Source organism: Clupea harengus, chromosome 15 (assembly GCF_900700415.2).
Source record: "Clupea harengus chromosome 15, Ch_v2.0.2, whole genome shotgun sequence".
Classification (NCBI taxonomy): Eukaryota; Metazoa; Chordata; class Actinopteri; order Clupeiformes; family Clupeidae; genus Clupea; species Clupea harengus.
Genome location: NC_045166.1, coordinates 11,861,010 through 11,876,946, shown reverse-complemented (window position 1 = coordinate 11,876,946; position 15,937 = coordinate 11,861,010). Strand labels below are relative to the sequence as shown.

At 40.3% G+C, this 15,937-nt stretch overlaps 2 protein-coding genes across 7 annotated transcripts; one reads left to right on the top strand and one right to left on the bottom strand.

The window, feature by feature from the left end:
- The first annotated feature begins 5,432 nt into the window (after positions 1–5,432).
- Positions 5,433–9,705, top strand: nme6 (NME/NM23 nucleoside diphosphate kinase 6). 2 transcript variants are annotated; one of them, XM_012824710.3, is made up of 6 exons: positions 5,433–5,506; positions 6,020–6,124; positions 6,483–6,585; positions 7,051–7,090; positions 8,070–8,230; positions 8,864–9,705. In XM_012824710.3, exons 2-6 carry the CDS (start codon positions 6,029–6,031, stop codon positions 9,019–9,021), a joined length of 558 nt encoding a protein of 185 aa, XP_012680164.1. In that variant the 5' UTR covers positions 5,433–5,506; positions 6,020–6,028; the 3' UTR covers positions 9,022–9,705. The 2 variants fall into 2 exon arrangements, with proteins under 2 accessions (XP_012680164.1, XP_031437587.1); XM_031581727.2 differs by lacking the exon at positions 5,433–5,506 and adding an exon at positions 5,508–5,565.
- On the bottom strand, positions 9,280–15,541 carry baalcb (BAALC binder of MAP3K1 and KLF4 b). Of its 5 annotated transcripts, none has more exons than XM_031581731.2 (5): positions 14,623–15,541; positions 13,840–13,878; positions 13,065–13,566; positions 11,635–11,822; positions 9,280–10,726 (listed from the first exon to the last, which is right to left on the bottom strand). In XM_031581731.2, exons 3-5 carry the CDS (start codon positions 13,246–13,248, stop codon positions 10,553–10,555), a joined length of 546 nt encoding a protein of 181 aa, XP_031437591.1. In that variant the 5' UTR covers positions 13,249–13,566; positions 13,840–13,878; positions 14,623–15,541; the 3' UTR covers positions 9,280–10,552. The 5 variants fall into 5 exon arrangements, with proteins under 5 accessions (XP_031437591.1, XP_031437589.1, XP_031437590.1 ...); XM_031581729.1 differs by lacking the exon at positions 14,623–15,541 and adding an exon at positions 14,145–14,615 and having other exon boundaries at positions 13,840–14,031; XM_031581730.2 differs by lacking the exon at positions 13,840–13,878.
- Positions 15,542–15,937: the final 396 nt, after the last annotated feature.

Here is a 15,937-nt window from a genome sequence, read left to right as displayed (position 1 = left end):
TCAGGGGGCATGACAGGGGTGGGGGAGGTGGGTTCTTGGAGGAGGGTGGGGGGGAAATGGGAGCCTGTGAAATCACACCTCTCAGCTGTTCGCACTCGCCTCGAGACACCCTACACCCCACTGCTCCCCTTTTTACGCCGAATGTCAATGGCTCCTTTTGAAAAAAAAGGAACGCCAGGGCCCTGGAAACAACTGCAAGCATTTTTTTGTATTTTATGAGGGTAGTACAGTAGAGAGTGAGAGAGAGAGAGAGAGAGAGAGTGAGAGAGAGAGGGAGAGAGAAACAGGGAGAATGAGAGAGAGAGAAACAGGGAGAATGAGAGAGAGGGAGAGAGAGAGAGAGAGATTAATACGGAGCCATACCCTCCAGTAATCACATTTTTGTTTTCCGGTTTTATTGTCTTGTAAGACTATGGGTAAGGGTTAAGGTTCTTGGAAGCCTATGGGTTAGGGTTAAGGTTCTTGTAAGACTATTGGTTAGGGTTAAGGTTCTTGTAAGACTATGGGTAAGGGTTAAGGTTCTTGTAAGACTATGGGTAAGGGTTAAGGTTCTTGTAAGACTATGGGTTAGGGTTAAGGTTCTTGTAAGCCTATGCCAAGAACTTCTGGATCCTATCTGACTATTCTGCCATTCTATGTCATTGAGCTCTAAAACCTCTGTTGCTCAGAACTCTGAACAGTTTTCAGATTTAGATATTTTTGTATGTAACAATTTGGTGCAATATGGTGTGAAATATTTAGTGTCATAGAAATAGCTTAACATTCACAAGAAAATGTATAATTCAAAGGTCTCAATGTGGGCCTTCCATATGAGGAATGATACTACTGTAAATGTCAGATATTTAATGTATATCTGAGAAGACAACCTCTAGATGCTTTGTTTAATGTAACTTGCAAATGATTACATTCTTACAATCCAAAAATAAGATTTCAGATAGATCAGGAAGAAAGGGTCAGATATAAATGTGAAGAAAGAAACGTGTAGTTAACTTATAAGTAGCAGTAAGTTATCATTAAACTTTGAATATGTACTGAGACACTAGAACTGAAACCAACACCATTGCTTAAGAATAGGCCATTGATGATAAAGGTTCAGTGCCTCTTTAACATCAACACATTGTGTCCATATACTGTCACATCTCTTAGTTTTCCACATTGTTGTTTTCCCACACATTAACTCTATTAATTGCCCTCGGCATCCATTTAAAATGGGGATTCTGCGTACATAAGTGTCCACATGGCACCCCCCTCACTGTGGCAGGAGAAGCAAGAGCAAAGCGACCAGGGTGAATTTTCACTAACAGCAAGCATGGCAGCATTGCCCACCCCCCACCTTTCCTCCTCCCCCCCAGGTCAACACCTGTGCTCTAAAATCAGGCCAGGCAACAGGAGCTTCGTGCCCCATTCACAGAGAACTGGAGGGCTCCAAGAATGGCTTAGCCTGAAACCCAACTCTCGGCAGGCTATTTTAACTTAAAGCAGCCTCCACAAATAGCAGCCACCAGCATTCGTAGCCTCATTTCTCCTTGACAGGGGGTACCACCGTGCTTAAGCAGTAATTGTTATAATGTTGTATTTCCTATACACTTGATCCATGTAAACGTGATACTCCAAATTCATATTGAGTTAGCATGGAGGGGTTGTGGAGGCGTGAGATCCTGAAGTGCAATACGGGGTGTCCTGCCTCCTCAAGTAGGCCATAATATGCATACATGTTTATTTGAATTCAAATCATACATACACACAAACCAGGAGTTGAGAGATACATGTTCATGATAAGTATGAGTAATACAAATTGATTCTGTCATGGAAACTAAAATACCAAATGTGCTATTTACAACCTCATTGAAGTAATAATTCAATTTTTTTTTTTCATACGGCACCATTAACAATTAACATTGTCTCAAGGCTCTTTATAGAACACAAGGCCTGAACGCCTAGCACTGTTGAAAGCCACATGTGCCACGTATTAACTTAACAATGGCTGCCACCTCTTAAAGCATTAAAAAACAGCCCAGAAAAACAGAGGTCTCTGATCACTGTTTGAATGCCATGCCAGTTCCAAATTGGGTCAGGAGGGGTTATTTTTAAACCCAGGCAACTCAAACTGAGCCCCGTCATGCTAATAACATTGTTCCCCTCTGTCACACAGATTTGCCAGCTAGCCACGGCCAGTCACATTTATTCCAGCAAGATTAATTTTTTTCGAGAGATCATGTCACTCTCAGGATGTGATATAATTTCCCCTGAGACAGCTAAACTCAGAACAGTACCCCACCGATACAGCAGTGCCCCCCAGCAAAGGACCCCAGACAGCTGCCACCGTTAGAGCTTTTCAGGCTGCTGGGTAGGATGGTTTCTCTCTTTAGAGAAAGAGAGAGAGAGAGAGATACCTTCTCCTAGCCTCATACCTGGAGCATTTCACTGCATTCAGGGACAGTAATTCTATTCAATTTTATTGATTTAAATAGCGTCATGAACAATGGACATGGTCTCAAAGCCCTTACAGAGCCCAAGGCCTGAACCCCCTAGTGTAGAGCAAGCACAAGGTGACAGTGGCAAGAAGAAACTCCCAGTATTATCCGTGAAGCCTGGCATCAGCCAGCTGACTCATACGCCAGCGTCTTCACAGCAGGTGCACCGCTCCCCCGGCCTCCTCAGCCGTCTCAAGCGTGATACTCGCAGCGTTAGTCACACAAAAATCCACTCTCGTTTGTGCGCATTTGTTGACGGCGGTACAACAGGAGTGGGTGACACTATGAAAAGAACACTGGCTCAATGTGTGAACATGTGTTGTTGTTCTACAGTTACACTATGCAGAGGCATGTACTACATATCAGCTCAACAAGGCTGTCAAGGTAAATGCTGTTAGGATCAAAAAGAAAACTAGAATAAAAAAGGCAGTAGTTACACTCTAACTGCTAAACTACTGACTAGTCTGTAGTGGATCATACTGACATTGGCTTCAGTCTTTATTCTGAATATGTGTCATGCCTCAGATTCCATGCATTTGACCTACATAGCCACAATTTAATATTGTTTTTCCAGGCAACAGCGGGTGCATTCATATATTATAGGCTCCATACGAACATTACATTTTGAATTTTAGTTATTTTTCAGATGGACACCTAGTTCTTTGAACAAGTATATCAAAACACTATAAACGTGTTGGAGAAAACAACTACAACTTGCCATTAAGTCCTACATTTAAAGGTTATATTTGTATTTCTTTGTATTGCACTGTGCAGAGGTAAATTTGCGATGTATATTATGCAGCCTAATTGATTTGGACTGAATTATGTGCTTAGCAAACCACTGTAAATGTAAAGATATAACCCAGTGTGCACTCATTAACCGCTAGGGGCTTAGAGGTGATGTCCTTCATCAGGGACGCCAGTTGCTCCTGCCTTTGGTTGATACAGCTGTCCACTGGAGCCCAGTCCCATGTTGAGAGAGGGATAGAAGTAGAAAGGTCAAAGGCCACATACGTTGAAGCTAAAAGTTCAAAACAGGTGGGAATCCCGTGGCGGAGTGGAGAAGAGGGTGCCTCTCTCAAGTGAGTTTGAAACAGAGAAACAGCAGGAGCAACACATAGAAAACATCTGTCAAGAGCCATCAAAGGGTTTACAAAGAAAGATATTCAGAGATAATTACTTGATATTTAGTGGTTTCAACACAGTTCAACTGTGACTTACCAGAATGCGATCACTGTAATTAATAGTCTTTTATGCAGGTAAATAATCTAAAAAAGAAATGTAAAGTCCTTCCAAATTCAGTTTAATAGCACATTGCTAGATCTCACAAATGCATTTATATTGTATCATGTATTGAATATTTTCTAGTTTTATTGGGTTCTCTGTTTTCTAAATGCCAAAGGGAATAGTTTTCCCACACTGAGATGCAGTGGTCCATGTGCCAGTTACCAAATGGTCTCAGAACAGGAAGTACACATATGACCCCCTCCCTCCACATTTCTCTGGCAACGACACATGAAACAAGCTGGGTGTCAAATTGGGATGACGTGTGTTGGCTTAATTGGTGTCAGCCACCCCTGTTGTAAAGGTTGTCAGCTCTTCGACTGACATGGAAGCAGTGACGTCCAACACCACGAGCCTCCTAGGGTACTGAGTTCATCAGGTCACCGGGGGGTATATATACCATTTATGATGGTAGCTAACAAGCACTTGCAAAACAGTTTAACAATAAATTGCTCTGAGACATTCTCACCTCACGTACAAATAGCATTAATGTGATACTTGTCTTAAATCTACAGCACAGGAAAACACAATAGGCACTTTTCACACTACTGTTCGGAACATAGAATTAAATTATAATTTAATTTAAGTTAAATTAAATGATTCCCACTAAACTGTGTTCCACAGTAAATCCAGTGTCTTTTAAAGTTTTATTCAGTTATTTGAACTGAAATATTCTTTCAAGGAAGCTCAAACACTATACATCATCCCTACATAGAGTATACATGGACTCCTGCGTACCAGAAGTGAAACAACTGAAAAAAGATCACTTGAGTGATGTTTTATCCGCCAATGAGATGCACAAATTATATGACTGTGGTTGGATAACAATTAATGAATGCACATTTGTGTTGATGAGGTTATGAAGTATTTGGATTTGATACTTTGGTATTAGAGGTTTTTGTTTTCTTTTACTACTGGTTTCATCCTTACCCTCCAGCCTTTCTTCTTGAACATACCTCACACATATTCTACATCCCTCCAAAAGAGGTGACAGCTGTGAAGTCATCTGAGGTCACATGCTGAAGGGCACATGGTGGAAGCAGGTGGGGACAGCATTCGGTCTCCCTTACCTTCACACACACACACACACACACACACACACACACATACACATACAGAGAGAGAGGAAGCCTATTGTCAGGTCAAATCCACCGTAATAATTAACAAAGACCAAAATGGGATGTTTGTTATCGGCTTAATGGATAATCCACGAATAATATCATAATTTAGGGTAGTTGTTTCACTCTGGCGACAACCTGAAAAACCCTTGGTCAACCATAAGCTTCCATGTAGCACTAACTTCTATAATTTGACACATTGATATATGGTTACACAAACTCTTCAATAAGCACCAAGTTGTTGTTTTTTGAGAATGGAAAACAGAGCTTGACATATTTGAAATAAGAGGATGAAAACAGCTAGAGAGAGAGAGAGAGTCCTTACAGGAAAGAAATGGCATAGCACAAGACAACTGAATTAGAAAAATGGCAATATAGCTCAAGCATAACACCATTGCAGATTGTACACAGAAGCAAACTGAATAACTAAATGTCCATATTTAACGTGTATTAGATTAATACAATTTCAAATAAATGATGTCCATTTCAGTTTTCATTGAACGCTAAAACCCCCATAACCCCTTGAGAATCATCCAACCAGAACAAAAGTAAAAGTCAACATGGAACTTAATTCAAAGGGATTATTTAAGGGGACCTTAAATGTCGACGGACCATAGGTGGTGACATTCGGTCAGCTGTTTACATTTCTAGGTTTATATTATGTAGACTGCATATCCGTGAAAAATTGTGTAATGTATTGGTAGTTTTTCATGGGTTACAATTTAGGTCAACTCCAAAGCTACACTGATTTACGCTTTTAAAGACTATGAATGAAATTAAACAAGATGGCAGTTCTCTACCCTTAGCTAGCGTTATCTGGATTAGTTTAACACGTTTTGTGTGCTCAACAACGTGTTTGATATCCTTCTGTGTATTACCGAATGCTCTCTGAATACGAAATCTAACGTTATTAGTTCATATGTCTTTTTCGTGCAAACCTAAGGGAATCTAGCTAGTTCGTAATCTGCTTTAGAACCTTAACCTCTGGAGCTGATATTTAACACTAAGACGTGTAAATGCACATTAAGGTTCAGCGATAGTAACGACTTTTGGCCAATGTTGACAGTGATTTATCTTACAATGTGTAGGCTGCTCGACTATTTTGTATTCTGTCTTAACGTACAGATGTGAAATCTTTTACAGCAATTGGGCATGGGTTCGTTAGGACCATTGGGATGTGCGAAAGCCCTGCAGCTCACCCTTGCGGTAATAAAACCGGATGCGGTGGCACATCCTTTAATTATGAAGGTGGGAATCAATTGGTATAACTTATGTCTTTAGCCTGTTTTTGTGACCTTGTACTTACATCCGTCATTTGATTAATGTCAATGAACTGCAATGACAATGGTGCTGTTGGCTGTCTCTGTCTTCTGTCTCTTTTGACTGCATTTCAAAGATTGGATTTTTCGAAATCTTATATGTATCTTATACTCTTATATGTGTTGATCATTTTATTGAAAATGTTGATATAGCTGGCTTCAATTGGCACAACATTGTAAACCCTACTAAATCAGTGAAGCATGAATTTTGATTAGGTGTTAAGGAAAGGAGAAACTTTCTCACCAACTTCAATATTCTCTATTTTTCTTTTGGGTTTCTTTTCCAGGCTCTCCACCAGAAAATATTGGAGCACAAATTTATTATTGTCAAGTCGAAAGACTTGGTGTGGCAAAGACAAGATTCAGAGAGGTTTTATGCTGAACATGAAGGTACATATTATTTTGACCATTGATGTATAAACCAGAAATTAGGTCATAGCTGTTGGTTGAAAACATCGAATGAATAGCCTTACATTAGTGAACAGCTGAATAAGAATCCCTCCAGGAACATTGAACATGAAATAATCTTTTAATTTCCACTCGGTCTTTTACTTTCTAGTTGATGTTTAAATAGAAAAAAAATCTCATTATCCCATAAAGCAGTTTGTGTATGAAGCTACTTTATATAAACTAACATTATTGAAGATATGATCATAAAGTGCTGCAAGTATTTGGACTTTGAAATAGACAGCAGTCAACTGTCCCATAAAGCACTAGCCCTGGTAGAGCTTTGATTGTACTAGTCTGTTCTTAATACAGGATTTCCATGAAATACTTTTTGGGTTGTAAACTCAGCTGTAGCACACAATTGTTTAGTAGCACAAAGCTGATGTTAGTTTCTCTCTTTGTTTTTAGGACGATTCTTCTATCAAAGGCTAGTTGAGTTCATGGCAAGGTAGGTTTTTCTCTTGTTGAGTGCTAACTGCCTATGTGCTTTCAAGTTTTAACCAGACGCAGTTATTTTTCTTGATAAACTCCAGATGGATTGTGCCTTGATTAAAGCAAGACGAGAATCGCAGCAGTTGTGTCTCTCAGGCCATTATAATGACAAACAAAAACTTATCTTTTGTGTGGACCATGTACTTCACTTTATATAAAAGAAAACCAGTGTTCACCTGTCCCGGAACTCATACAACTGATTAAGAAAATGATTATCACAGCACTGCTAGAACAGAGGAGTCATATCTTACATCACATCAAATCATACATCAGATTTACCTCACAACAAAATAAGAAAATCCACATTCAGGTTTTTTTTGTCAGTACGGAGTTCAATAAGGATTAAAGGATAAGTTCTTTTCAGAAGTCATATAAAGCACAGTGTTGCTTATCTACATGCATGGGATTTAGAGGCAGAGCCAAAGGTGGATATGTCCATTTACGTCATTTGTCTTCTTAGGTCAACCTGTTACCATAGTACCCAGTCCTCAGGCTGTTCATTTGCATCCCATTGGAAAGGTACTGCAGGACTGTGAGGAATTGTCAGTGGGGCAGCATAGTGTAGCCTTAGCCTTAGGGTGTGATATTTAAGAAGAGGTAATTCAAGAGAGCCATTCCTATTTTAATGTTTTTACCTCACAATTTCTGTGTTCTTTTTAGTAATACTAAGTAATACTTATCTAATACTACCTAGTCAAAACTCAAACACTTTTGCTTAGAAGCAGGAACATTGAACATGAAATAATCTTTTCATTTCCACTCAGTCTTTTACTTTTTAGTTGATGTTTAAAAAAAAAAATGCAATCTCTGTATTCCCAAATGTGTTTTGTTTTATGTCTGCATAAATAACTATTTTCGAATACTACTGATAGTCAATGCTTTAACATTCACAATTATGAGCTGGATTCATCCTGATGTTTTCTTGTTATTCCTAGTGGACCAATGAGAGCATATATCCTGGCCAGGGAGGACGCCATCAGTTATTGGCGTAAACTAATGGGTCCCACCAAAGTGTATCGGGCACGCTATACCTCCCCAAACACCATCCGAGCCCAGTTTGGACTCACGGACACCAGGAATACCACTCACGGTTCAGGTATGAAAATGCATTTTCAAAGCCAGTTATTATGTGTTATTAGAAAAGGTCTTTTTAAGGCTTTTGAATTCAAGTGTTGATTATCCCATAATGCTAGAAGTGGAACTGGACAATTCCAATAAGTTGACATCCTTTTGAACATGCTCCACTGCTGAATGTCTTCAAAGGGCAGAAAAGTAGTGCAAGGGAGGATGAAAATGACTGCAATCAAAAATGATGACAGATGGATGTTTCATAGAGTGCGCTCTTGTTATAGCTTTTGACTGACGCTCTCTGTCAGAAAAGAATGACATGCTTCTGTATTTTTCCCTGGCGACCCCCCCCCCCCCCCCCCTCATACACACACTTCAATTGGGCTTAAACATTTAAAGGGGTAGAGGGGTGCTGAATGAAATTATGATTGAGGTTTAATGTCTTTTCATGCCAAACAAAAACAGAAAGTGAACCGTTTTACACCGAGAAAACACAAACAGACCAGTCCCACAGGGTGAAATGTAGTGCAATTTTGTGTTCCCAGCGTAAAGCTGATTCATACACATTAGACAGAAGCAATCATTGACTCTTCACTTAAGAACAGACTTTCTTCTGCTACTTCCATACACACTGCCCTTACTTTCAGCTCTCTCCCTACAGACTCTGTAGAATCTGCACAGAGGGAGATCACTTTCTTCTTCCCAGAATTCCACGCTCAGGAGTGGATGGAGAGGCTGGAGCCGTCCTTCAGGGCGGGCCAGGTGGAGTACAACCAGCAACAGCAGATTCACACCCTACCGGGGCAGAGCAGACCATAGGCTCATATTTGGACTAAAATGGACTGACCCCACAGTGTCCAGATGTTTGCCAAATCTAAAGCACAGTGTCAGCATTGCAACAGACATGAACGGACAATGTTGCTTATCTTATCTGGACCGTGGTGTTTCAGACCTTGTGTGGTGTTGTGGGTAATTTCACTCTCTAATGGACTTGTTCTCATCTATATGTCTCAAGATGGATGTTCAGGGGATGCATGTTATTTTCTATTTCTGAGAACAGGAAAGCTGAAAACAATGTTGCTCTTCTTGGTACAGTTTAATAATGAATGCTTTTGACTGGAAATGTGAATCACAACATAGGCCAAGATAATGTTATTTTGACATGCGGCTCACTTCAAAGCATGTTCTTGGTAAATGAGCAGACAAACACACAGACATCACCGGATACCTGATGGTCAAAACAACACAAATGCACACGTTAGCGCATGGATTCTGTGCACTGCACATCACATAGAGCAAAACTGAGTGGACAGCATGTTCTTGCTCCTGCATTTAAGATACACAATTGTCTAATTCAGTTCCCAAAACAATTATATAAACAGCTGGGATCTCATCACCCATGTTTCTCAACTCCGACTCTCATTAAAGGTCCAGCTAAGACTTCAGTGATTCAGGTTTTATGTATATTAAGTAAACATAATTAAAAATAGCCATTAAAACCCCTTACTGTCACGCTGTGCTTCAGTGCTATAAACATACTACACAGGATATGACTTGTGTTGTTGGGCATCAGGGACTTTAGGCATTTAAAGGCTTAGTCAAGCTCACAGTCCACCTCGTTTGATTGTCGTCCTTCACAGAGTCTAAAAGATGTTCAGAATTAGGCCATCTTTTTCAGCATTCAGAGCACATTTACCTCAGCAGTCACATTAAAACTAATCATAACCAACAATTCATGTTTCAAAACTCTAAACTCCTACTTCTCAATTCCACCTCTCATTAAAGGTCAAGCTAAGACTTAAGAGATTGTTTGTATATTAAATAAACATAATTGAAAATAGCCATTAAAACCCCTTACTATTACTCTGTGCTTCAGTGTTATAAACATACTACACAGGATATGACTTGTGTTGTTGAGCATCAGGAACTTTAGGCATTTAAAGGCTTGGTCAAGCTCACAGTCCCCATCGTTGATTGTCGTCCTTCACACAGACGAAGAATCCAGAAGTCCAGAAGGTGTCCAGAATTATGCCATTCTTCTCAGCATTCAGAGCACTTTTTTTAAGAAAAACCCCCTGTCAAATACCTCTTTTCTGCACAGTGAAGCCACAAAACGGCCGACGTCAAATAATAATTTTGAAAAAACTGAACAAAAAACATTTGAAACTGCTACGGGCCCTTTTTCAACTTACTAAGATAACAGTGTATGAGATTACTAAAAGCCATCTCCGTCTGTGGCTCTTTTGGTCCTCATTGTCCCACCTGCACTCAAAGCCTTTGTATCAGCCAGAGGTGGTGAATCAGAAATGTCTGGTTTTCGGCAAAGCCCTTAGAAGAACATGCTCCCCACTTATTTCACTGCAGAGTCCACAGTTGTACCCTTGAGTGTCTCCACAGGGGTCATGACCTCGTAAGTGGTGTGAGATTTCTCCTTGATCTTCCCGCTCTTGTCCACCTGGCGGATGCTCTGGGTCACAGTGATAGTCACCTGTTTGGTGGACATCTTGTTGTCTTGCCATTTGGTCTACAGGGGAGAAAAACATGAAATACTGTATTAACAATTCAGTGAAACAATTCAGAACTATGCGTCCTGATGTACCACAATGATGTCATTCTGAGGGTATGCCACCATTCCAGGGCATTCTATTCATCTGGTACATATTGTCTTTACATCATTAACGTTGTTAAGATGCATATGAATAATTGTTTGTGCCATGTTGGAAAACCTGCAAAACCTAATAAACCGATTTAAAAAAAATTGAGGAAGCATTTGAAAGGAAGAAGCTAATGTAACGGATCCCCGTATATATAGTGGCGTGAAACTTACTGCTGGTGAAATTACTCTTTTATTTTCTTCTTTCTTCTTTATACATTCAATAAACTGGCAAACTATCACCACCGTATGAGCTTTGCCTCAAACGGGTCCATTAAACCATTCAACTTTTCAAATATATTTATGTGCATCCATCCGTAACTAAAACTGTAGCCGTACTGGGAAGTTCACTTAAACACATAACACAAATCTGCGATACCTTTTTTACCTTGTCAAAATAAAAGTCCTAATTATCTATAAGAGATAAGGTGGCATAAAACCTCAATAAGTTCTTCAAACAATACATTATCATTTAGGCACATATTAGAGATCAATAAGGCAAGTCCAAAGTAGGCAATCAACCCAAAATAATAGCACTTATATGGGGTTATTTACAGCTAAAGTATGTGGAACTGGTAGCGGAAGCAAGCTAACGTGGTTGGCAAGCACACACAAGACCAGTGGAGATAGGTGTTAGAGGCTTTTGGTTTTCGAGGAAGGTAACTGCTTTAAAGGAGTTGTCTGAAAGAAGAACAGTACAGAAGAATACTGTGATTGCATCATGGTGACTCAATCACACTAATGAGGGTGCACTCGTGCACCTCTAGTGAAATACTCACTATCTCTTCTGTCCGTAAGACACTCCTCTTCTGGACGGTGGTGGAACCAGGGGAAGCTGTTGACTCCGGAGGGGGCAGAATGGCTAGGTTGGTCCCTACTTCAGCATCATTCAGGCCCACGTCTGATATGGCTGAGCACACCTTCAGGTAGGCCTGGGCAGGGGCAGGGAGGCCGTCATCAAAGAAGTCTGTTGGCAGGAATAACAATGGAGTTAAAAGGAATGTAAGTACGCAGAGGATATGTTATGTCATCTATTGCTACAGTGCATGATATTCTTTAATCAACATCATTGCAAACATAGCAGGTGCTAGTTTTACACTGCTTTACGCTGTAAATAACTAAACAGGCAACATTATTTGCCACCATAGGCTGGAGGCTGCTATCAAAGAAGTCTTGACAATGGATTTATTATTAATGTCAGTAAGCAGATATACCTATGACATATTTTGTTCTCTCATGTTACAGTACGGGACACTGCTTAAAAAATAAAGCCTGTCAATATGATGCAAACAGAGCAGTTGCTACTAGCTGGCCAGCAATTCTTTTTTTTCACAAGAAGGTGCCCTGAATTGTTCAGCTACCATTTGCTTTGATCTGTAAGATTTAACTGTCCCATTTTCAGATGCACCCATGCTGTGAGATCAGACATGGGGAATTTTCCTGCAGTAAGGCGGGCCAGCGGGTGTTTTTAAAGTACACTTTGAAATTGCTCAAATACAAAGATAAGATCTCAAGAAAGAAAATGAAGGAAATCCAGCGATGACCAAACCAATCTGTGTTGTTCTTTATTTTTTGCTGGCTTCCTACATCAGCAGTGGCTTTGTAGTTAAGCCTTTGATTTACCCTCTTTCAGAATATTGTGAATTATAAAAAATTAAAACATAAATAAATTAAAAACTATATCATTTAGAAACCAGGCACCATCACCTTCCAAAACACATTGGAAACACATAATATTTGTTGACTAAACCATCACATTTGACAAAGGAGACAGTACTCCTGCCTAGTTTTCTCACAGCCAAATCCCCTTTTGTCTCCCCCGACCATGTAGAACATAAACAGTGCTGGTAATTCTGCATTCATGATTTCCCTCTACAGGCAGTTCACCATAAAGAGTAGCTATTGTGGTTAGGCTGATAAGCGCCTTGTCACAGTCTGTTCCCCAGGACCAAGTGCACCAACATCTACAGAATGTTGTGTGGCTTGAGCCATCGCCATGGAAACTGCAAGTCTTGTGCGATTCACCACTGGTGTCTCATCGACGCTGTCTCATCCCTGCTATATGGTTAACTTAATGGCATAAAATGACATATAGCACAATATTCATTATTTGTGTTATGGATATGACTATAGTATATGTGTGATGCAGAGGCATCAGTGATGTGCTGGATGACATGTTAGCATTTAACGATCACATATGCCTTCTCACCAATATTAGCAGTTTTCTCAGAGGTGAAGCCCACATCCGAGGAGTTCTCCGAGGGGATGCTCTGGATGGACGAGAGAGGGATGTCCGTGTCCGTGCTAGCCAGCCACGTGGACTCTGTCTCTTTGGTCCAGCTCTCCAGGTAGCGAGGCTCTAGGGCATCTGTCCTGCTTCCCCCGCAACCCATGCCTCTCTCAGCCCAAGGGCGAGGGATTCGGGGAAGTGCAGACCACACACTGGGCCTGCTGGGTGCTTGGGGATGGATCCAGCAGCGTCTCAGTTAGACAGCCCCTAAGGGCAACAGGTGATCTCCACCTGACTCAGCTCCACTCCGTAATGAGGACGGTCACCACTCACACCTGCCCTCGCTCCAGCTCCGCTATCAGTGTCTGGTGTTCTCCTCTCACCTCCTTTCAAGAGACCTGGCGTGATCTATGTCTAGGTGTAGACGTGTCCTACATCTGGTACTCTCCATTGGCTGGTGGACACCACAACTCAAGGGTTTCTGAAAAATGGTAATTTGATGAGCTCACTGGATGTTATTTACATATGAAGCATTTTATTTTACTAGTTTAAAATAATAGTAGGCCATCTGGTATTTTTAGTATACTATTTCATTGCATGTAGTTGCCTTCTCAGAGGACTAATTTGGTATCATTCATGATCACTGTTATTAACAGTTTAAAGGCAGGTAGAACAAGGGAACCTGCTTTGGCTGCTACACTTCCAAGCTAATTGAACATCAGATAAGAGCTGTGAAGCAAATTGTCCATCATACCTGTGATGTTTCCTTTGATTGTTTTTTTCAGTCCTTCCTCTTTCAAATTCAAGCAGGTTTAAACAGATTATGCATGCTTCATAAGAGAGAGAGATTAATTTCATGCCATCTCAATAACTGGCTTTTTCTCCTCACTGTCACATCCGTGTCTAATGTCTCCGTCTCTATACATTAGGCGACAGGAACTACCATCTGATGGAATATGAACATCATATATTATGAAATATGAACAGGAATATGAAAATGAAAATGTCACAAAGAGTAACATTGGAGTAGATGAAAGGTAATATTAAGGAGATACAGACCTTCACTAATTGTCCGTGTCCTTGACACGTATTTTGCCACATGCTCGACTGTAAACAACTGGAGTTTGACAAATTCTAACCCAGCTTCAGGCACGTGGCTTTTACTAATTGGTCACACAGATTCGGAAAACGGCTATGTGGTGCTTGCTGCATCCTTTACGACGGCAGAATTCGACATAATCAAACAATATGATTTCACGAAGAAAATAGACTAATAAAAACGTTTGACTCTGTTGCAAGGACTAACACACCAAAATGTGGAAGGGTTAAAATAGGCAACAAAGGATGTCAGAGTCAATCTCGATTGACGCTATGACAATCCAACGCTATGACAATCCAAAAGGTTAATTCTGAATATCTCCATTTCTTTCCAAAGAGCTAGCAAAAACGACAATTTCACGGTCAAATCAAGCGCCGTTGAAATGTTAATAGAATGAAATATCGTGCCAAAGCCAGAGGAACATTGTAGGCTACTCACTCATCAGTATTTCTCATTTGCGTTGGTTTGCCGAAGCCCTCGCGTAGCGTGGTGGAAATCAATAGAAACCTTGGGGATTATGAGCGGACATCCCCCGCTACCAATGCAGAAACACCATGAGTGACCCCATCACTCGCTCTCTTTCTCTCTGTGCGCAGGCTATGTATATGTATGCATGAGGGGTGTAGAGTGTGCTTTTTTGGTCTGAGCATGTATGCCCTCCTTTTACGTTGTTAGACGAAAACAGTCAATTTATGTGAGGTCCCTAACACTATCCACAAAAAGGCAAATGCCACAAAAAAGGAAAAGCTCCTTCAATATGTAAATTTCAACTCAGCTAAATGGGTTGGTAAACCCAGTTATGACACATCACAACAAAGTCCTTCAGAATGATCCACACCACATAATCAAAAGTGAGTTGTTGCTCCAGTCTCCACAAATTAGATTTGGGTTTGGAGAAAACAATACTGAGTTTGTCCAATCAGTATTGAAAGGATTGGAGTACTTGTGTTGACTCTTCATATTGTATTGTATTGTATTGTATTGTATTGTATTATGCAGATAGTTTACAGATAGAAAAGGAAACCTCAAGAGGTGTATTGAAAAACCTACAGTTCCCTCCCTTAGTGCTACATAACACGTTTGGAGAGCGTTGTCCCTTTGTTTGGTCAGAGATTGTTATCCAGTGACACAATGCATTATCATCATAAGGCATCACAATCATCCATCTGAAGGCCACTCTAAATCTCAAATGAACGAGTCGTAAACACATGCAGTTGCTGATGCATCCTCCAGTCTCAGTCTCCTCACTGTCTTTTCAAAAGGGAATGGTAAAGCCAGAATAGTAATATATATTTTGACGCAGATTGTAACTTAAAGAGTAATGAATTTAACATCACACAGATTCTTTTTGACTATCCTCGACATGCAGTTTGTAATGATTGTGTTTATTCAACCAGTCAATCGAGTAGACAACGATTTCAACAAAAAGAAACAACAAAGGCAGTTACATGAACATTTTGTGGTTTTGTATTCAAAATGGCAAGAGCTGTCAGACCATTTATTGTGAATAACAAAGCATTTTTTGTGTAATGTGTAACAAGGGATTGTCTGCATCCCATTACACAGCTTGATCTCCATTCAATAGGGTTGTTGCAATTCATGAAGACTCTTAGCTGTGATCATTAAACAAATGATGTGCATGGCAATCTGTCTCTGAATAGACTTTGATTCATAAGGCGTGTTTATAAAAACAAACTAAAAAATATCCACACACTTGATTTTCAGGGGCAAAATTATTTCCACCCTTCATTTG